Source organism: Ascaphus truei, chromosome 4 (genome assembly GCF_040206685.1).
Source record: "Ascaphus truei isolate aAscTru1 chromosome 4, aAscTru1.hap1, whole genome shotgun sequence".
In the NCBI taxonomy this organism is placed as follows: Eukaryota; Metazoa; Chordata; class Amphibia; order Anura; family Ascaphidae; genus Ascaphus; species Ascaphus truei.
The window spans coordinates 280,270,419-280,294,988 of NC_134486.1; the positions used below are offsets into that span (position 1 = coordinate 280,270,419).

The following is a 24,570-nucleotide window of genomic DNA, read 5'->3' on the forward strand; positions in this document are numbered from 1 at the left end:
TTGCATTACTTATACCTTGATACATAATGTAGACCCCATATATGTTAGCAAACACACAGAGTTGGTGCCGCAATCAAAACCATCACCCATAGATCAAAATAAATCACTAGGCCAGATGTGGGGGTTAAATTTACCCTCTGGCGGTGCTAACAACCCAATTTGATATACGAACACAAAAAGAAAAAGAGGGTTTGTTGAAAGCACACAAAAAAATATGTGAAAGTACAAAATGGATTTTATTAGCAATACAAAACACAAAAATAATATTAAAATATACCTAAACACATACTAAATGAACACTGCTGAACAAAAGAATACACAATAAAAATGTAGAGACCCAAAATATGTAACATGCAAAATAAATAGGTATGATAATGCAATTCCAGGGGAAAATAATTTCCCCTGGAAATTCAATGGAGATCGGCCGATCAGCAACACATGATAATACAAATGACTGAAAAAAAACAATATCTACACAAACCCAAGTAACCACAGAAAAAAGAGCAGCAATGAAAATATAACAAATGAATACCCTAGATGCTGTGTAGCCAGAAGGTGGTGGCTAAACCCTGGCAGTAATAATAAAGAGCCAGAGAAAGACAGAAAATAAATGTCTAAAATATGCAGAGGTGGGGTCCCCTCAAAGACTAAAATAAAAACAATGAGTCAGCAGAGAAAACAAGGGAGAAAAACATGAGAAAATAACTCCCTAATGCCACAGCTAGGTGTAACTGATATAAGCTGTGGCAGACAAAAATGATAGTGTCCCAAAGGCTACCGTGGAGCAAGGAAATGTCCAGATACTTGCTATGACGCTGCACCAGACATCCAGAGGAGAAGGGGAGTGCAAGACAGAGGTAAGTAAGAGGCAATGCAAGCCCCCGGCATCCCGCTCACTGTTAGCATCAGGCAGCAATCATACAGCAGTAACAGAGACCGGACAAAACAGCATCAGCAGTAAAGCTCCAAACAAGGAGATAGTCAGCACGGTGCAGCGGTGGGACACAGGAAAGTGAGTGGTATAGATACTCAAATGGCCGTTTCGCCGTAAGGCTTCTTCCGGGAGCATAACTGTGTGGAGTCAATGAGCACTATTTTAAGCACTCCAATTAAGCACCAAAACTCCTCCTCGCATAATGTAGACCCCATATATGTTAGGCTGCGCTTGTAGTGCCTGCGATGGCGACGCCGCGTCAAAACAAATGCATTGCCGCTGTCACTTGCGCTTATAGTAAGCGCAACGCGATGGTGCGACGGTGCGACGGAAGACGGCTTGGTCACGATCGCTGGAAGTCATCTCTATTTGATTTTTCCAGAGACCGTAGCCTGACGTCACCGTCACATCGCCGGCACTATAAGCATAGCCTTAAGAAGATAGGAAGGAGGTCTTACTCCCTGCACTTACACTTACTTACAATGTGCTTAGCATGGATATTAGCTATCAACTTCAAACTTCAGAGTATGCAGTTGTTGGATTAAAGTTAAAAAAAAATACAAAGTTAGGATTGTGTTGGATAGGCCTCTTTCAAAAAAGTGTGTGTGTTAGGGGACTTTTAAATGTATGTAGAGAGTCAGACCGTGTGATGGAAGAGAATTTCAGAGTTGGAGTACAAAACAGGAGAAGTCTTGAAGTTGGGAATGAGGGAGGTTGAGAAATGTAAAGTAGATAATGAGCATGGACTGCATGTGGGAGAGATTATTTTATTTTTATTTATAAAATGTTTTTACCAGGAAGTAATACATTGAGGGTTACCTCTCGTTTTCAAGTATGTCCTGGGCATAGCGTTAAGATGACAAATAATACATGTTTACAAATACAGTTACATAAGTGAACAGAGAACACATTATATACAAGACATTGCATGCACAGTTAGAGATAATATATATTAAAGGCGTATGTAACAGTTACAGACCAGATTAAATATAGAGAAAAGCAGTGTTATATATTACTTTATAATTGAGCACTTGTCTTGAATTGGATTCTGTAGGGCAGGGGAGCGCAATCTTTTTTCTCCTGCGCCCCCCAGGCCGGCTGTCTCCCTCTCTGTGCACCCTCCCACCTCCTTTCCTCGGCTCCGGCGTCTGGGCATCATGACGTCACATTGCCATGGAAACATGACATCACATAACCCCACGGCGTCATATGCCGCCACGTTGCCAGAAGCCGTCTGAGCCAAGTTAAGTACAGTTTACAGAGGCCGTCGCGCTTCACCAGTACTTCGTTTAAGTGCCTTCGGGATGCGCACGGAGCCTCTGTAAAGCCCGTACCCTCCGCAGACAATCTCGCATCCCCCAGTTTGCGCACCCCTGCAGTAGGGTAACCAATATCGTGATTTGCATAGTGGGGTGGCAGATGAAGAGCTGAATGAGCCTGGCAGCAACATGAAAGCAGCAGTCCAAGCAGCCGTTTTTTTTCATTTTAGGTTTTTATCCCCTTTAATGTGCATCAACACAATCCACACAATGATAGCTAATTAGCTAAGTTGCCGATTGGTCTGTTTTCCCGTGATCGATCAGCGAAAATTCGACTCGGGGTTCACTAAATGGCTGTCAGTGCTGCAGAGGAGGACCAGAAATGCAAAGTTCAGTGGGGAAGATCATGTGACAAGGCAGTCACTAGATACAATTGGTGCACTGCTAGAGAGAGAGAGAGTGAAGGGGTCATAAAGGAGTGTGCCAAAGCCTGTTTCAGATGAGGAAGGGGATGTGACTTTGTAAATGGTTGCTATAGAAGCATAAAATGTTTGTTACATGATAATAAATTACAAATGTCATTCAGAGTTGTTTTTTTTTTTAAACGCTAAAAGTATTTTCTCATAGTACAGAACTAATTTATTAAAAAAAACACACATTTAGGATATTGCTTGGTCTGCAGCTTTAAAACATTAATAATGTGCTGTACAGGGGAAAGACAGTAAAGGAGCAGACCAACTAGAAGCAGGTTTCTGTATTGCAATCAGGATATAGTGAGTGAGTGAATAAGAATTTTACGAGATTTTTCAATGAGGAAAGACAATATTTTAGCAATATTGTGGAGGGGAAAATTACAGTATTTGGTGAGGTACTTCATAGGTGTTACAATGGAGATGGAGGAGTAAAAAATGACACCAAAGCACCTGGCTTTGGGAGGATAGTGGTCTTTTATTGCAGGTGTAAAATCCGGTACAGGTGTGTTATAAAATATAAAGTTAGTTATTGATATACTGTAAATACAAATATAGGATAAGTATCTGTTGTCTAAGTTTAAAATAGGGTGGACTTGATGGACATGTATTTTTTCTATGTAATTTACTACGTAACTATGGTTTTTGCATGTTTAGTTTGAGATAGTGATGAGACATCCATGAGTAGAAAGCAGAAAGACAGTTACAGTTGTAGCCAGAATAAGTGTCTCCAGCACCTGGGCAAGATGCAGGAATGGGACTGTGGCTGCCTTGGTCCTGGAGAATTAACCCCACGGGGGGGTTGATCTGGAAGCAAGGACCCCACTGTCTCCGGAGCACATAAAAGTTGACTGTACAATTTTCCGATTCAGGAAACACTTTTTCTTGTATGTTTGCAATATTTTTTATTTACTAATTTTCAAGCAGTAGATTAATCAAAGTTCCTTTACACTGTTCCAGGTACACTGTGTAATAAAAAAAAACCCATTACATGTTCTTTTTTTTTTGTTATTTCATTTTCAGTACATTTTATCTGTTAAAAAGGGAATCTATAATGTCTTTGCCAATTCATTTATTATTACAAAAAAATAAAACATTTACAGTATGTTGGCTTTAAATAAGAAATATATATATGTATAAATATGAGATATATAAGAAAAATATGTATATGTATACATATACATATTTTTTTAATTGGTTTAAAGCAGGGGGTCTCCAGAGCTAAGCTAAGGCTAAGGCCCTGCTCCCAGAGTCAGCGCGCCCGCACTGCAGACAGGCGGTGCGCTGACATACACAGACCGCGATATGCGGTCTGTAGGGAGCGGGAGCCGGAGTGGGAGGTGGGCGGGAGTGGGAGGCTTGAGCAGGAGGGGGGGCGTGGCTTGAGAGGAGGGACCCGCTACTCTCCCCCCCCTCCCTCCACGGCTCGGGCTGCTGATTGAAGGTAAGTAAAGCAACACACACACACAGACAGAGGCAGGCACTCACGCACTCAGGCACACACATACACACACACAGACAGGCACGCACGCACTCAGACACACACACAGACAGGCACTCATGCTGCTTTCACGCCACACTCCTCCCCGCTCCCCGAAGCCTCTCTTCCTCTCGAAGCCTCCCCTCCCCATTGGCTCACAGCCACACCACGTGACGCGTCAACGCTAGGGATCACCATTCTCTTGTATCCCATAGCGGCTGACGCGCCACAGCGTGTAGTAAGCTGTGCAGCCAGGGGGGACCGGGACCGGCTCCGCAGGATTCCCCTACTGGTGGGGAACTCGCGTGTGGCAGCCTGCGCCACCGAGTGCAGCGGCACCGAGGCCTAAGTTTATTTCAGCTCTGGGGCCCCCTGCTTCCAGAGATAATGACAGGGTGAAGTCAGGTATGGATAATTATGCCTGGGAAACATACATCTGAGTCCTTCATCCGGCACTCAAAGGGTTAACCCAGTAATCCCAAACAGGAAGTAAGCTGAGGCAGGAGGCTACTGTTTGTTGTAGGTGGCTGATTCAGACCACAGAGCTGTCCTATGCAAGCGCCTATCCAGAAGGATTTCCTAAACTCTCTCTAGAGACAGAGATTTCAAAACAAAGTTACAGTAAGGACTTTAATATTGTTCCATAACTATTGTGGTATATATATTTAGGGATTGGGAACTGGACAAAGCCAGCCAGCCCGATAGATAGGGCCTGGAATGATTATAATTTACATGGTGCCGCACCGCTCATACTAATTTCCAACGAGTAAAAATAATCGGGTGCAAAAGAGAAAAAAATGATAATCAACACAAAAAGTGTTCAGTGTATAACCGTGAGTGCATCAATTAGGGACTACTGTGACCACCATGAATGTTTAGCAAGATCTCACTATGGGGAGTAGGCAGTCTTTTTATGAGTTTTGTTTTGCCATAAAGGGATTGTGTGCCCAAATGTTTATTTGTGTTGTGGAGAAATAAAACCACTCAATATTTGGTTTACCCTGAAACTGCACATGTGGACTATTGTCTGACCTCACCTACGGGCCGTCCTGCCACAAGCACCAACAGAGGTAAGTGTCTTTGGAAGCAGGGGGTCCCCGGAGCCAAAATCAGCGCAGTTCATCTCCGGAAACCCCCTGCTTCAAACCTATTTTATTTTTTATAAACATACAGTGGCTTGAAGTGCTCCTTTAAACTACATGTCAGTAATATCATCGTCAGTGGATGAATAAAGAAGACTCTGTTTTATATACCCCTGCCTAAGTCTACAGTCTATTGGGTGGGGGGTATGAACAATGTGTTTCCCAGTGGGGACTGTCTCCAGCTAAGCTGGAGCTAGCTGAGAATGGACGCTTGCACCTGATAAGAACACAGCTTAATGAGGACCAAGAGCCTGTCCTGTTCCCCACAACATCGCTGAAGATCAGCATCTCCTGGAACCTAAAAGGTACTAAGCAATACACCACCAGTAGCAAGGGCCAAATCTCCCGAAGGGCGTGGGGGGGAGGGCGCGGGGGGAGAAATAGTGCTACAAAGCCATACAACAAATGTTCATGCTGGTTGTATTTTCTTGTGGGGCATAAATCTAGACATATCAGAGTCTTAAACTTTGAATATACAATAAATAAAGATGCTTTGATCTCTGTGTATACTCCAGACTAGTTCAGGCAGCAGGGAGAGATAAAGGCTTGCAAGTAAATTTAGTTCAAGTTTTATTTCACATGGTTGCAGTCACAAGCATAGTTAATTATAGCCTAGCTATTTGTTGTCCCCTGGTCTCCTCCAGACTGCTACAGTTCCCCTTGACCTTTAACTAGTAAGCCTTCTTATAACCAATCCCTAAAGTAATAATGTTGAAGAGACAGAAGTGCAAGATTCATAGTTATAGTGTAGTAAAATATAAAAGTAGTTTAAAGCAGCATGTACTACAGGCTTCCCCACTCTTAAGCATACAGTATCTATGCTGCTATGTTGTCCATGTATCTTAATGTTAAAAATCATTGTTTTCTTAATGTAGCCCTGTCTTTCCTCCTTCTGGTATAAGCCCTGGTAAGGGCAGGCTGCTATCTGGCTAACTGCCAGAAGTTATCATGGGTTTCCCCCACGTGAAGCGCTGCTCTGAGTGGTGGAGGTAGGCCACCTGACCCATTTTAGGTTATAAAAGCATGAAAAACTCTAATTTTGTTTATAGTAAAGCTATTATAATACTTAAAAGTATTTTGTTCTCTTCAGGCCATTTCTTTGCAAACTATTTATCCTGTGGATTCATCAACAGTGGCAAGCAATGCAAGTGGCAAGCTTCTTGTGTTCTGTTTTCTATCTCTGATTTTTCGTATGCTTTCTTTTATATGACCCATTCTCATTTTCTACCTTCCACAATATTGCTCCCTTTCTTCTTTACACACTCTTTCTTTCAAGCAGTCTTGAAGTCTATATATGTGTCATTTATCATTTATCCTATTTAGTTTCTCTCCCCAGCTCTTTGATGAAAAATTACTAAATTGTGGATTAGGGAAATCACCTATAAGTATGAGATACTTTTCTCTGATGAAGTTGCTAAACACAGATATGAGGCGTTTTGACAGTAAAGCATGTATTTGCAACATTTACACATGGATGTCTACCTGTTTGAATTCATATAATACATCTTAAAAATTCTGCTTGTTATATACAACATTTATCAAGCAAGTCAATATAATTTTACACAACATAAGCTAATAAATAATAATTAGGCATGTTAGGATGTGGTTACTCATTACTTCCTTTGAACCATATTTAAAATAAGATCATTAAATCGCTAATTATTTAATTATCAATGATTAAACATTTTTTTTATATTTTCCTAATATCATTACACTTTCAATAATAATTTGGTGGCATCATTGAAAACTTAAATTGTAAATATTACAGGCCAATTTTTTTATTTATTTTAGAAGTAAATTAACATAATTTTTTGCAAACAAGCAAATATTTAGACTATATCCGTTATATCCAAATACAAATACCCAAGAAAGTGCATTATCATGCACTTGTGAAGGTGAATCGATATATTTAAGAAAAATATTATTTTATAAAATCTACTATTGTGCAAAATGAAAAATGTATAATGTTTAGGCTTTTAGTACGGATAAGTGGCAGTATAGCTTACAGTATAGGATTTTTTTTCTGAGGTCAGCAGTACAATAGAGAGCATTGGGAAATATCTCTGGACGAAACTGACAGAAGAGGTATAAATATATATCTTTATGAAGCAAAAACAAATAAGTCTTCAAAGGCTGCTGCACCAAGAAAAGAATCCTTATTTGACAATTTAGCAATCTCCAGGGTTCTCATCCATTCTGGAACTCATTTCACAGCTCACTAATTATGTGAATGGTATGGGAAAAAAGGTCCTTCGCCCCAAAGGTATGATGAGCAGATGGCAAACAGTTCATTGTCACTGCCATTGATATCTTTGTGGTCCTTTTCCCTATTCTAGTGGTTATCTTTACATGTTTTTGCAAAAAGAGATAGCATCATCATAATCATAGCATAACCTAATATTGTGACTCCAGCTGGTTATGGTTATTGGCACAACAGTGTTTAGCATTTTCACTTTATACAAAGACTATTGAGGGGCATAAGGGATTTCTAATAGGCATTCAATTCATATCCATAATATTGTAAAATCTAAACTGATTTTTATTTATCAGCATTGTATTTTATGTCAGTATTATTTTGTTGTTTTTTTGACCAAATAATTGGTGTACTGTTTTATCAAGATGTTTGAAAAGAGAACATGATGGGGTATTTTGTTACTTTGATTTTTATTGTACTATGATGTCTCTTGTAAGTACACTGCTTGATAAATCTAATAAGTGACTCCTACCTGCATACTGTATGCTATATAAAGCACCCCAGGCTTTACTTCATAAAAATCACTAATGATATGTCATATTCCCAACTGTAAATGTTAATTAAGTAATAATCCCAGACGAACAGGGCATTACTGGCCAATAATGCCCTGGATAGAAGAGTTGAAGCTCCGAGGCGAAGCTGAAGGACTTTAACCCACCCTGGGCATTATTGGCCATTAATGCCCTGTTCTTATTGGATTATTACTATTATAGGCTAAATTTATGCTTTTTATTTTCATAAAAAAGATAGACACTTTTGTATATATTGAATTTTATCAGCATGATTGTCTACATTCTTTTGCTTGTACTGCAAGTTTATTAAAAGGAAATTGTACATACACACAGCCCTATATATATATATATATATATATATACTGTATATATATATATATATATATACACACACACACACACACACACACATACACACACACACACACACTGCAGCCCCCTCTATATACACAGTGTGCAGTGTCAGTGTCAGTGTCAGTGTCTGCGCAGGGTCAGTGTCAGTGGCTGGGCGGGGTCAGTGTCAGTGTCTGTGCAAGGGTCAGTGTCTGTGCAGGGAATTTTTTTTATGTGTCCCGGTTTTTCATTTTCAAAATCTGGTCACCTTAACTACAGCCCCCTCTGAACCCACAAACCACGCACACGCACATGCATACACACACACTCTGCAGCCCTCCACTCTCTCCATCCACTGACACACACACAAACTGAAGTCCCCCATCCCACCCACAAAACACACTGCAGACACACAGATGAAAAAAAGACTGCTGCCTCCTCTACATCCACAAAATAAATACCAGCAGCCCCCTCTAAACCCACTGCAGCCTCCTGTAAACCCACACACTCCAGACACACACCAACAAAACACTCTGCACCCCTCCTCCACCCACAAAACACGCACTGAAGACACATACACTGCAGCCCCCCGCCCCTCTACACCGACAAAACACACACCAACAGAAGACACACACCAATAAAACACTCTGCTGGCCCCCTTTGCACCAACAAAGCACAACAGACACACAAACCTTTCCCCTCACTCTCCTGTGCGGGACTCTCTGCAGGCAGGGTGGGCGAGGAGTCAGTGCCTTGCTGGTGCCTCCTGTCCAATCACTTCCGCAGTCTGAGACCTGATCTCACTCTTTGTGAATGAAAACTGAAAGCCGATTTTAGAACACAATGGAAGGCCTTCAAGAAGCTCTGATAAGGGATATCAGAGGTCAATCACAGTTAACTACCATTCCAGTCATTGGTTGTTAGAGTTGATTGAGCTGAAATATCCATTATGGGAACTTTGGGAATCTCACCCCTAAGGGTGAATAATCCTAAACATTGTTTACCATGAAAGAACAAAACAAAGCAATATGATGTGTGTATATATACTGCTGCGGCAGCTTTTATTCTAACAAATTGCCGTTTTTTCCCTGGCTTTTTCCTGGAATGCGACGCTCTTCACCTGGCACATGCCGCGTTCATTTTGCGTTCCCAGCCACGGGTCATGCGCGACTGACGCGCGGTTGATGCGTTTATTGAGATTGGTTCGGATTTAGTAGGTTGCAATTCTTCGCGTGTCCGCCAGATGGCAGATATTCATGACTTGTAATGCGCATGCGCTTCAGTAATGTGTCGACTTGCAGGTGTTTCGTTTAAAAAAAGATACCACAGTGTGCTATTGTAACTTGGCCATGAGACTGAAGGAAGAGGTTGCAAAAATGTATCAATTTATGCTTTCCATATTAAAGAAAGACAAAGACCAGTTTCGGTTACAGTATTCTCCAGAGACCCGCCCGCCATGAGTGTTCAAGTGCAGCCCGCTTTCCAAAAACCCGACAGAAGTTACGCGTATTTGATATGGGCCGCAATTAATGCAACAGAGGATAGATGGCAACAGTTGCTCAAATTTATCAGTATTTTGTCGAAAACTATGACTTTTACAAATTTTCGCCAACTCCTCATACGTGGAAGCGTGCAATAAGGGAAAGGATATGTAGCGATCCCTGTTTTTATCATATTGAGCCACAATTTGTTGGAGGGTATTGGTGTGTATCACCGGCTTTTTCCTGTATCTATGATCATGATGACGGCAAAAGGCGAAGGGTCGTGTTAAAAAAACTAAGAAACGACAGTCGCTGCCAAGCAATGCACCAGCACCGGCTTCCAAAGACGGTCCTGCCGTCAGTGACAACCCTGAGCCTGAGCCGGATTTCGCGTGCAGTTTCGATCAAGCTTGCATGTACCTAAGCAATTTCCAACCTCATCAGCTGACTACAGGTGGACTAGTCCCGCTGCAAACTATCGACGTGGATGATCAAGAATGCTGGACTGGCAGTGGACCGGCGCCGGCGCCATCTGAATGGGAAATACTATGGTGAGTATTGTTGCCTTATTATTTTCTGTGTTTTTTTTATTTTGACAATACAGTATCAATATCGGTGCAATTCAAAAGTCAAGCGATTCTCCTGTAAGCAATATCATTGGCTGAGTGGCTTCTACAGTACTGCAGATACTGAACAATTGGTGGAACGCTAGGCGCATGCGCATTGGAGCCTTCTTGAAACGCATATGCGTGTCATCGCATCGACGGTAGGCGCATGCGCATGTGAACAGGAGAAAATTACTTGTGGGACTGGCTGGGTGCTTCTTTAGGGGGCTGACCATTACAGTAAAACTTTTCTTTTTGTTTTTCCTCAGAAAAGAAAATGGATAATGGAGGGATTTCGATGGATAATATCGCTTTGTGCAACAATGCCTGCACATTGCTGAATCGGATTTAAAAACCCACGTACCGGAGTCTACAGTTTAGTTCCCGTTGTTATTGATTAGGATAGAATACCTTACCTGAAACAGTATGCTGATGTTTTCCGGCCGTACAGTATACTGTACAATACTTTTTTATATACAGTACAGTATACTGTGTAATAAACCAGAAAAAATAAAAACTATGCATTTATTCTACATGTATCACATACATTATGTGTCTTCTACAGTATACAGTGCCAGAACATACAGTACAGTACAGTTTGTGTCTTCTATTTTTTTTAATACTCTTATACTTAGCATGCCTACAGTGTACAGTGCAGTATGCCTCGACATTCTAGAAACACTGTATTTTGTTACAGTAGCAAAGGAGCAAATGTAAACAATGTAAGTCAAATCAACATGTTCATTTATTGGTGGAGTAAGTACAAAAACATTTATTTATAAATACTGTACAATGTAGAAACATTTTAAGTGCACAGCAATTTAAAACATCAACAGGTGTATGGTTTACTGCTACATGTGTGAAAACATTTATGTCAGTCAGTATGGTTTACAGTCACATGTTTTAAAAACAAATTCTTTATTCATAAAATAAGCAAAACGCAACATCTCCTTTATTAAAGAACGACAAGTCAAAACATACTGTATACTGTACAGTGGGTTGGTGTGCAAAACAGTCTGCACCAGTACAGTCCTCGAGGGCAGCAAACAGGGCAGGTTTTCAGGACAACCTTGAAAACCGTGCCTGTTTGCGGCCCCCAGGGACTGGAATTGTGCATGTCCTGTGTGTGTGGACAGCAAATTAAAAAAATTCTGTATAAATACAAGTAAAAAAACACACAACATCTCCTTTATTTAAGTACAGCAGGTCAAATCATGTACAGTACAATACAGTTCAGCACAACAGTACAGTATGGTCTTAAAGAAAGTCCTCCGCATTGTCCGTCCATGGCCGATTCCTTGCATGGCGCAAAACGCCATTAATGCAGTCTCGAACGCCTTTCATTACAGGATCTGTAATTGGATAAAAGCGCCGCATTTCATCCCGAATGTTCCGTCTTAAATTGGCAGGAAGCGCCTTTATAACGCGATTTCCGTCGTAGTTCACTTTGAAGGCCCAGTCGTAGTACAACGAGTAGGGAACATGGTGCTTAAAAAGTAAGAAGGCATACTTGTGGGGTGCACAGCACTCTTCACCCTATACTTCTCCCTGAGCGCCGGTGGCAGATCACACAGGGTGATGTCGGGCACCGTATCGATACGAGCGACTGTAGGTCTTTTGGGAGCGGGTGTGCTTGAGGCGACGGGCGATGGTAGGTTGTCTGGGAGGAAGCTTTCCTCCGGTCTTGGTCGCCGTGTTGTCTCCTGGCGTAGTCTTGACGAGGTTGTCATGTCCTCCTCAACGGCATACATGTACACTACATCTTCTGGTGGAGGGGGTGCGCTTGGTGATGGAAGGGGGTCGAAGGTCCTATTCATCACATCCATGTCACCCCCCTGCTCCAGCATCAGGGAAACAGGGGCATTAACACCGAGCAAATAATGTATGCCCGCTATGTCAGCCTCTATCTTCTCCATCCGTCGATCCATCCGTTGATCCATTTGTAGCATCCATTGCTCCACATTTAGCATTGTCTCCAGAAGCAGATCTATCTTTGCTAGCACAATAGAATTCCCGGGGAGATCCACAGTTATCCCATTCAGCATCCGGTCTAACGAGCTGCTTCTTGTGCATGGCCTGTGAACATCTGGGGGGATGGGTGCAACGGAGGATGAGATGGGGGTTCCATGGAGAGAAGCGGCAGCGACATCAAAGAAGAGTGGAGGAGGTGACCTATGGATATCCGGTAGAGGAGAAGCGGCAGCGTCGTCGAAGAGGGATGGAGAAAGTGACCTTTGGATTTACGGGCGAGAAGCAGAGTCAATGAAGAGCAAATGAGAAAGTGACCCGTGGATTTCAGAGGCAGCGTCGTCGGATAGAACTGGAGAAGATGGCCTGTGGGTTTCCGTGAGGGCGGCGGCAGCGTCAAGGACGAGGGGTGGAGAAGACGGGCTGAAGATTTCTGGGACAGTGGCGGCAGAGTCGTCGAAGCGTATGGGAGGAAGTGGTCTGCGGGTTCGATGGGTTGGCTGCCAATCGTTTTGCGTCGAGAGTACATCACCGTATATCTTCTTGACATAATAAGGCTGACGTCTATGAAAACCCTTAGCCTTTGGGGTCAGCAGAAGGTTTTCTTTATTGGCCTTAGCCTGTTACTTTTGCCTTGGCGTGGAAACGGCAACCGCCTTTCACTTTTTCTGCTTGTCAGGCACGGCAGAGGCGAGTGGGTTCCTGCGTCCGTAGAATCGGGGTCGCTCCATGGAAGCAGGTGGCATAATGCAGTATCTGCACAAGGGCAAGTTCAGATACAGATCATCGAGTGGTGGGCTATGCAAAGTGTGTAACCTTTTATGCATGGCGACCAGGTACAGGTGTTGAAAGTGGGCGTGCTCTAATGTGAGTAATTACCGTATAAATACAACATCCATTTTGTGGATTCACTGCACATTGAATACACATCGACTAAACATCGAATATACATTCTTGTGTTTGTATTTCTTTCTACTCTCAGCAATGCCTGTTAAAAAGATTTCCAAGGAGCTCAGCATGCGAATTAAGGACATGTACATGAGCGGACACCGAATTGCTGCTATGCAACGCTGGTTAGCGACTTCTGGCATCGTTGTGCCAGCAACCACCGTGAGCTATCATGCACACGGAAAAAAAAGAGACCGCAAAAGGGCACCAAGGGTAACTAACGTGTAAGTATATTTATTCAACTTTATAATAAAATTAATTTTAATTTAAATCTAATAATTTTGTTATTTCTGTTGATTTATATTACAACAGTATATATATTTTGTATATTTATATTTATATTACAACAGTATATATATTTTGTATATTTATATTTATATTACAATAGTATATATATTTTGTATATTTATATTACAACATTATATATATTTTGTATATTTATATTTATATCAGTACAGTATATATATTTTCTATATTTTTATTTATATTACAACAGTATATATATATTGTATATTTATTTTTATATTACAACATTATATATATTTTGTATATTTATATTTATATCAGTACAGTATATATATTTTGTATATTTATATTTATATTACAACAGTATATATATTTTGTATATTTATATTTATATTACAACATTATATATATTTTGTATATGTATATTTATATCAGTACAGTATATATATTTTGTATATTTATATTTATAATACAACAGTATATACATTTTGTATATACAGTATATAGTACAACAGTATATATATTTTGTATATTTTTATATACATTTTATATTGCTGCATATTAATAAAACAATATATTTTCTTTACATTGTAGGGAGACAACTCTTCTGGTGGACAAAATAAGTGAGGAGAATGATGAGAAGAGTGCATTAAGGGTCAAAAACACTCTGCAGGAAAAGCACAATCTGACTGTATCCGAGAGCAGCATAAAGAAGATGAGACGCAGCATTGGATGGAAATATGGACGTGTGAGGTTAGTACTGGACAGTACAGGAGGTAAAAGTGTTGTTTAGGAAACTGTACTGTACCGCTAAAATTATTTATTCCTTGTCATTACAGAGCGTACCCCATGATACGGGACGCAAACAAAATCATAAGAGTGGTCCAGGCCCAGGCATAGATCGACAGTGGGGAGACTTTCAAGGATTGCATCTTCACTGATGAGTCTACTGTGTCGCTGGAGAGATTTGCAAGCTTTGCATTCCACAAAAAAGGCCGCATATATTTGAAGCCGCGGCCAAAACACCCCGTGAAGCTGCATGTGTGGGGTGCTATCTCTAGGCGTGGACCAGGATGCATTGTCATCTTTGAAGGTAAAATATATCAAATATAATGTAGCCTTATGCACTGTACTTTACTAGTGTAACCTTACTGTATGCAATGTACTGTACTATTGTGCAGTTTTTTGAGCACTTTTCTTTTCTTGCTATAGGAATAATGAATAAAGCTTTCTTCCAAGACAACATTGTCCCTGCAATATATCACACGCGAGTTCCCCAATGGTCACCGCTTCTACCAGGACAACGATCCGAAGCACACCGCGTCAACAGCGCATATCCTTGAGCGCGGTATCAACTGGGTGAAGACACCAGCGGAGTAAGTGCAGTAGACCGTGTCTCATTTTTTTCCCATTGTTTTTACTGTGTACTGTATCTCTTAAACTAATTGTCCTTTTTTTCCAATGACAGATCGCCAGACTTCAATCCGATCGAAATGGTCTGGCATCAGCTGAAGGACCATATCCGGAAAGTGGCGAAACCCTCCAAAAAGGCATAATGAGTTTTTGGAATGATGTACTCACCGTGGAACGCTGCAATAAATATATAGACCATATTGCCACTGTGTTGCCCATTGTCATCGCGCGTAATGGCAAGCATCAGTAAAGTAGTACTGTGCTGTAGTATTATAAGTACAGTATGATACAGGTAAGTATGGCACAGATTTTTTCTTTCCCAATAGTCAGAGTATACAGTAGTTACAGTTTTTTTCTTTACAGAGAGAGCAGCACCAGCCATCAGGTTACAGTACACAGTATTTAACAGTAGTCAGAGTATACAGTATAGACTAGTTTGACAGTACTACAGTATCTGCCTACTAACTGCTCAATTTTTTTCTTACACATCGCACAATGCCATAATACAGTACGCACATACTGTAACTGCACTAATTTTTTATTTTCTTGTCGTTTCAGGAAAAAGGGTGGCCTGTGGGGAGGTGGGGTTTTGTGTCCAGTTTAATCTGTTTTGTACAGTAAAATGTACAGTAAAATGTACAGTATATAAACAGCAGTATTGATGTACACAAAACCTCTCCTCTCTCAATGAACTACTGTACTGTACACGGAATGAGGAACAAGATAAAGGCGGAAAAAATAATATTACTATGTATACTGTATATATATATATATATATATATATATATATATATATATATACAGTGTATATATATATATATATATATATATATATATATATATATATATGTATATATATATATATATATATATATATATATTATACATTACAGTATATATATTATTAAATAATATTCTTATAAATGTGCATAATTCATGTTTCTCCATGTTTTACAAATGTTTTGTAAATGTTTATCCAATTTCAATCTGCCAGAAGAACTTAATAAAGACTGCATTATGTATTATTCATGATTATTTTTCTATTTTTTTGTTCCTGATGAAATAAAATAAATATTTATTCACATTCCTGGTAATCATAATCATTGACAACAACCACTCCCCCTGCCCCCCCACCCCTACAGTATAAGAATGAATGACAAAACAACCTGAATCAGTTAATGGTTTTTTTAACTCTCAATTCTCACAATGCTGTGTACATCAGATTTACATTTCAAATTCGAGAAGGGATTTTCCAAAGCGTTGCCATAAACAAAGCCTCAAAGGGTTTGGGGGGTTTGGTGAGTCCTGTGCAGTAATCAGCTTGCTCCCATCTCAAAGAGGCTTAGAGTACACGCAGGCGCAGTGAGGCGATTGATGCTCAGCTAGGGACGGATTAAAAACACAATGACTAACTTCAGAAAATGAATGACTCTGTGGAGGTGTCTGTCGAATGACTCTGTGGAGAGGGGGGGTTGGGTGACTCATGTGCAGTAAGCAGCTAGCTCCCATCTCAAAGAGGCTTAGAGTACACGCAGGTGCAGTGAGGCGATTGACGCTCGGCTAGGGACGGATTAAAAACACAAAGACTAACTTCAGAAAATAAATGACTCTGTGGAGGTGTCTGTCGAAAATAGTTTGTGTGTGCGTGGGGGAGGGATGAAGGATTATTTGTGCTGCAGTTCAAAGAAATTACATACTGTAGAGTACAGTACAGTAATTTCAAAAGGCAGTTCATCATAATAATTTGATCAATAAACCCCCAAATACAACCCCCAAATACAGTACATAAAAAGCAAGTCACTTTAACTCCCTGTGCCTCAGGAACCAAAAACAAACAGTAGATTGTGACCTTCACCGGACAGGGAGGGACCTGTGCCTGCAAAATGTCTCTGCAAAGCGCTACATATACTGTAACTAACAGCGCTATACAAAAACATGCTATTAATATTATTATATATCAAGGTGATGCTCTGTGCAAATCAAATTCGAGAAGGGATTTTCCAAAACGTTGCCATAAACAAAGCCTCAAAGCTCCCGTCTCAAAGAGAATTACACGCAGGCGCAGTGCGGTTTTGTACTGTAGCTCGGCTATGGACGGATTAAGAACACAATGGCAAGATTTAGAAAATTAACGACTCTGTGGAGAGGGGGGTTTTGGTGACTCATGCGCAGTAAGCAACTAAGCAGCTAAATCGCTCCCATCTGAAAAAGGATCACACGCAGGCGTAGTGAGGCTTTGAAGCTCGGCTATGGACGGATTAAGAACACAATGGCAAGATTCAGAAAATTAATGACTCTGTGGAGAGGGGGGGGGGTGGGTGACTCATGCACAGTAAGCAGCTAGCTCCCTTCTCGAAGAGGCTTAGAGTACACGCAGGCGCAGTGAGGCTTTCAAGCTCGGCTATGGACGGATTCAAAACACAATGGCAAGATTCCAAAAATTAAAGACAGGCGTATGAAGTTCAAAGCTAAAGACATAATTTAATTTCAAAAGGCAGTTCATCATAATAATACACCCCCAAATACAGTACGTAAAAAGCACACAAATCAACCATGTGCAGTCAAACGCACAGGGTCGCAGTCAAAAGCTACTGTACAGCACAGATTGAATATCGTAATACAGTAAGATGGTTTTTGCAGGCTTGTGGAGAAAATAAAAAAAAATTACAATAATTTTTTTTTTTTAATTTTTAATTTTTTTTTTTGGTCACTCACTCAGGCAAGCAAGCAGTGGTGGGCAAAGTTACAGGCGCATGTGCAGTAAATTCCTGCTGTCAAACAGGAATGTGATTCAAACCAGACACACGTTCAAAGGAATGGTGTGGGAGAGATGTACTGCATTGCACAGAAGATAGGAAGTTGAAATACCCTGCAGTGCAGTTAATTATCCTGAGCGGGTGGAGAGCGCTGTATACTGTATGCCGAAATGTGACACTGTTACAGTACTGTACACGCCTATGCGTTTCAACAATTTTCAAATGAGACATACTGTACAGCAGCACAGCACTGCAAATGCATGTATACTTTAAATATGCAAATTTACAATTACTGTGCGCGCACACGCAAACTGTGTACTGACGTAGGTTGAACCGCGAAGGTATTAGACTTCCAAGACAACAGCTCGCAAACGCCCCCCTGAGTTTTTACACGGCATTGCAGTATTGCAGACAGCGAGAATAAAACGCTAATATCACGAGTGTGAAAATAACGCAGTTCACTTCGGGCGAAAATGACACAAAACCGCACATAACCGGGATAATCTGAAAATCGCGGATCTTGCCGATTTAGACTAAAGGCGGTCGCCACTGTACTGTGATGTCTCTGTCACAGTGTAGGATCTTGTGTCCTAGATTTAAGGTAGGAAACTTAGTATTTCTCTATATGGGGTTTATTTACAAGGATAAATATACACTGGCAGGCCCACTGTCCCTTAAGTCAAAACAAAATCATAAAATAAACTCCTACTCCTCTTAGGAGACTAACTACACATTCAGCTTCAACCCTTACTACCTGGATAGACAGATAAGCTGGTTACCACCCCAAATAGGTACTGTTGAAGCTGATCATATATAGTCTCTAAACACAGCAATAAAGTGTTTCGCTTATCTGTTACTCCATGGTTTGGAGCCCACGTCCCTGTTTCAGCACGGTCTTGCGTCCTTCCTTCCTAGGGGAGCTCAGCCCCATGAGAGCTCAGCGAATCTCCACTTTGTAATTCCAATGTTAAGGACAGGACAACCCCACTTCAGCACGGTCTCTACTTCTTCCTTCTTCTTCCTGGCAGTAACAACCCAGGCAGTCCTAGCAGGCTCTGCGCAACCGTCTAGCCAGCCTAGGAGACTGTGCCAGCTTCACATAGCTGGGGAGAACTTTTCTCGGTCGCCCTTCTCTGGGACAGCAGTCAGTCTCTCTCATTGTGACTTTTAAAACTCCATGAGAAATCAGGAGTTCAGCCAGCTCAATTAGCCAGCTGCTGCTGCTGGCTTCTCTAGGGAGCTTAACTCTTTGTGCATTGGAAAGACCCATATCTCCCCTTTTCCAGCACCTAGAGGACAGTGATGTTATCACTATATATATATATATATATATCAGTACTGTGTTAGCCGAGCTTTAATAATCAAAAATGAATTGACGATACCTTCCACAGAATGGTATTGTCTTTGTCTATTCATTTTTTATTTTAGAGAGAGAGTGAGAGAGAGAGAGAGAAATATCACTTTAAATTCATCACCAAATATGACCAAACAGCATTTTGGATTAAAGATATACTCAACAAACACTGCAGCATCGTGTTAAGTGATCCTATTATTGGACAAAATTACTTTTTTGAATATAAAAAGGCAAGAAATATAAAAACTATGCTAGCTCCTAGTAAATTGAAACCGATTAATATTGGAAGTTCAGTTGGGAGGCCGCCATTAGTTGGTAATTTTTCATGTGGTAGGAGCTGTTGTCTCGCCTGTAAACACCTTCAAATACCAGATAAGATAACCTCCTTTTCAAAAGGAGTAGAATATCTAGTTTTGGTACATGTACAGTAGACTGTATCGACTCATGTAGTATATATTTTGATGTTCATATGGTCTCCAGTATATTGGTCGTACTTTAAATACATGGTTTTTGGAACATCGCCACAATATGGGTACCATCTACACAGTCTATCAAGGCATTATTCCCAGTCCCACAACAAAGATCCATGTTCCCTCTCTGGTAGGCATTTAAGCTATCTTCATCCTTGTTGGGAGGGGATATGTTTAAATTATTATGCCTCAGAGAGACATATTGAATATATATCATGGGGACATTATATCTGAAAGGTTTAAGTTAATACATTGATGTCAGTACTGTTGTTTGAGCTATGTTCCCTCTGGTTCTGCTGAGGAAGCTGTCTTTCAAGTCTGGGTTGACTGTGTTAATTCACAGTCCCTCTGGGACAGGTTTTTTTTTGTCATGATTCTTGGTTTTGTTCTATGAATATTTTATTAATTAATTCATAAGACACCTTAATTGAGAAATGGTATTCCTTAGGTTTAATATATTTATCACAATTATAATTATAGTTTACTTCACACCACTTAGTTTAATATCACTATCATACTTTACACATATAACAAATATATTTTGTTACCTATAATTTAATTATTTTGTATATTTAGTCACAAAATGATGTCACATATTGGTGGGATTAATCCGTCCCCACTGATCACATGTATTTCACATATGTGGCTATATTGTATGTCTTCAGTGGAGTTGGGAATCCCATCACATAAAACAATCACAGATTGGATCTGCCTAAGCAATGTTGGCATATTTGCTTGGAAAGCTATTTAACTAGTAATGACCATCTTAATATTGAGATTATGGAATTATGTAGTAATATATGTTATCAAACATTGATTGCAGAGTTCATCCACATTTATAAACATCTTTCTACGATCCATTTATATTTGGGTCCAATTCAATGTAATTTTCAGTTGGTATTATCCCATAATAGAGTGATGTGGGGATCTATGTTACTAGATACTAATATATTAACATTTGAGGTCATTTATGACTTCAGGTTTATTTAATTAAGTGATTATGATATGGATTTCAAGATCGCTATATATTGGTGTCAATGTTGTTTTCCACTCCGTTCAGTAAAATTATGATTGTATAATATTGTATACCAGGTGCTGTAATTTGTATGCGAATTGTAATACTGTTGTATAATTTGAGCCCTCTACAGCCTACAAATATATTATACTATACAATTGAAGTTTCTCAATTTGAGAACACCTGGTATTATTTATACAATTACAACCACCTAATGAGTTTGGGACTATAAAACTGCTACTGCCAGACTATGGCAATAACCCCCAATGAAGTCGTGATATCATGACAAAACGCATGGAGATGTTACTGTTGTGTATCACGTCACAATGTTAGAAAGCCAGGTTAGACAGAGAGCCATGGAGGAACCGAATAATGCACTACCATATATTTTACTGAATTTAAATGTCCTTATGTGGTGACATGTCCAGGGAAGACTTGTTATTGACTAATTTGTATAATTTAGAGTATATTAAATATATTATTGCTTGCTGACTGCTTTTCTATCTACCATAAAGCTATCACTTTTACACTGCATTGATTTCCTTTTAATTTCAGACTGATGCAGCTTTGATGTATGACGCAGTCCATGTGGTATCGGTAGCTGTTCAGCAGTTTTCACAAATGACAGTCAGTTCTTTACAATGTAATCGCCACAAGCCTTGGCGATTTGGATCCCGCTTTATCAGCCTCATTAAAGAGGTAAGTCACTGCTCAACATATAATTCTAAGAGCATTTTATTTTGCACAGTATGTGTGGTTGTGTTTAATTCAAAAGGTAATCCTAATTAGATAATAAAAGAACATTTAACTTCACTTTAAAAAAAACACGTGACAATATTTATCTCTGTAATTATCTGCCTATCCAACTTGTTTCATCTGTTTACAACTTCCTAAACATCTAGTACAGTATATTTTTGCACAATTTACTGTCTCAACTTCCACTTTCTCCTTGACATCTGCAATCAGGCTTTTGAACTGCATGCAAACACTAGCCAAAGTCCTCAACTACATTAATGTGGTGAAATGTACAAATTCAGTCTATGTTCCTGCAGCATTTGACTTTTGTCAATCTTATTCTTACCCTTCATTATCTTCTCTTCCTTATTCTTAATTATCTTGACTTTGGGGTAAACTATTGCCTTCTATGTCCCTTTAACTACTGTAGTTTTTCTTCGTTTTTCATTTCCCTTATTGTTGATGCCCTGCAAAGTTCTGTTTTTGACCCTCTACATTCTTCTCTGAAACACTAGCTCTCTGGCTTTAAGAATTAACTCTATGTTCAGGACTCAAAATTCTGTGACAGTACCAAAGATAACCACACCATCAGCTATCAATCAAATTGTCTGAGACAGAGCGCTTTAATTTTTCAACAATGACAGGTAATATTCTATTTGAAATCACAGCGGATAGCAGTACCACTAACAAATATGCTGCTCTGAGGCGCTTTTAACATTTTCTTATTTTTCTAAATTTTTTATTTTGCAAAGTCCTGTGATTTTTCCTGCTTAACACTGCTAAAGTCGACAACTCCTTCTCTTACTCTCACTGTTGCTAAAACACAGTAGGAAGACTAGTTTTTCCTTTTTCCCCCAAATTTATCTCAGCCACAACCACTCCTACAAATGTGTCAGCTGGTTTGTATTAAATGCTGCATTTCATTCAAGGTTATTTTACTTTCTTTCAAATCCTTAGACATCTATACACCTACTTTTTATTTCCAATTTGCCAACATAATTTGTTTATATGGATCTATCTACAAGCAATATTTATTTCAGGGAATATCTGATATCCTTTCTGCTAACTCCTATTTACCATGTTTTTCAATCTTTTTATCCCCTCAATATAATATACAGTAGTGAGGAGACGTTAACATATAGTTAATGTGTTTACTACCTTTCTCTCGAATAGAACTCACTGCATATTTACAGGTGTAATGTAATGGCTTATTAGAACTCAATTAATTATTATGTTTACACTTGAAGAAAACACCTATGAGGTTTTGAATGCTCTTAACACTAAAATATAATCTAAGAAATCTGTTGATCTGCTTAGAGGTATCACAACCTCCAAAGAATTTGCCTTTTTTAGGACCAATATGACTACTAGAACTGCAAACTTTAAAAATAATTTCATAAAAAAATAATAATTTAAAAAGATGTGTACCCAATTTATTTTAAAAAAAAAAAGAAAAATGAATCCGAGGATGAACTTTTCTTGACTTTTGGCACAAATTTTGCTTAGATTCTAAAATTTGTTCCAAGGTTCAACTGGAACTAACAAACAAACATGAAAGTTTGTGAAGTTCAGATTTTGAACCCGTGAACCTGCCCATCCTTAATATATCAACTTTAGCTCGTGTTCATCCACTTTTTGTTGAAGGCCTCCTTATTGATCTTCCAGGTAGTGCGATTTCAAGCCTCACTTCTCATGTTACTCCAACACATTTTCTAAGTTTTTCTTCACATCTTACTTTTGGTCATTATCTTAGTCTTTTTATACTCTTTGGAATCCAGTCAATGACCTTCTTTGTCCTACAGGATTACCCCCAATCTTATGGGTTCTGGGTGTTTGATTCCTGTGTGTTGATTTCAGCCTCGGGAACCCCTACTTCCCGAGTTACAGGCCCCCTATGGGACTTTTAATTTTCATCACTGGTGAGTGCCCCAACTTTGTCCTACAGCAAGCGGTAGTCCAATCGATCAACTCTTTGTTTCCCCTTATGGGGGTGCCTTTATCCCTCTGCTTTGTTTGGATCCCACGGTCACATGACCCACAGGATTTGAACATGGCGGGTATACTGGCACCCCATAACGGGGCCTGTAACTCGGGAAGTAGGGGGTCCCCGGACCTGAAATCAATCCGGTTCAGCTCCGGAGACACCCTGCTACACTACTGTAGTGTTTCAAAATGTAAATAAAACCCCCGCGATCGCCTGTTAGAGGGGCGCAGTTAGAGTGACTGATTCTGCCTAACTCTTACTGCACGTCTTTAATAGACTTGTAGTCCCCGGTAGGATTTACACAGCAGGGACCCCTGATGTGTTAATCCGATGGGCCATTATTCTGCCGCAGCAAATATTGAATTTTTTTTAGGGAGATCTCGAAAAACCAATTCAAGAAATGGCCGGATAACGGTCGCTGCATCTGATCCATGATGCCTTATTCCATTCTACTACATGTCATTCAACGCTGTGTTCTGTAACAAGCTAAAATAATAATTCTGTTAAGACTTGATCACAACATTTCCACGTTCAGTATGAAAAAAGTGCAACCATTCCTTTCTCCCATTTTACTATCTTTAATTCTATTTAGCTCATCCCGAAACTCTGTGAGTTGTGACAAATAATACCATCTTAATCAGTGACTAAAGCAATGTTTTTCAATTATTTATTCTCCATTGTACCCTGGATCCAGGATCCAGGACTGGAATTATTTCAGAATTGAGTACACTTGTGGACTTTTTGTGTGGACATTAGTGCATTAGAGTGGTAATCCATTTAATGTTTTCTGTCAGATATATGCGCCGGGGATTGCATTTGTTTATGTTGGCAATCAGGGATTACTACTTGTGTCAAAACGGTTAAAGACTGTGCAGTCTTCGATCATGTATTTTTTGTTAACTAGGATATAGTCAGTTTCATTCTTTATATTATATTGGGTCCAATCCATGTTTTGTTTTCAATTTGTATTCTTCTTGAAGTAATTCTAGCAATCTGTCTCAGAGTTAATTCTTGTTACAGCAACCACACTTACCAACTGCTGCGTCGTCTTTCTGCTGGACACCTATATTCAGATTAAAATCTCCCATAATAATCTTGAGGTAACAATGTCCTTTATTGTTAAATTTGTTGATTTCCTGGTACGGTAGATGTCTTCCATGTCTTTCTCTGTGGGACTTGATGTTGGGGGCATACTGTACACTTCGATTATT

The 24,570-nt window shown here is 39.8% G+C and overlaps 1 protein-coding gene across 2 annotated transcripts in view; it reads left to right on the top strand.

Moving 5' to 3' along the window:
- GRIK2 (glutamate ionotropic receptor kainate type subunit 2) overlaps positions 1–24,570 on the top strand; it is a 925,501-nt gene that overhangs the window by 533,547 nt on the left and 367,384 nt on the right. For both annotated transcript variants that reach the window (XM_075597530.1, XM_075597529.1), the window contains one exon: positions 21,196–21,339. In XM_075597530.1, coding sequence (XP_075453645.1) covers positions 21,196–21,339 — 144 coding nt within the window. The remainder of the gene's footprint in view (positions 1–21,195; positions 21,340–24,570) is intronic.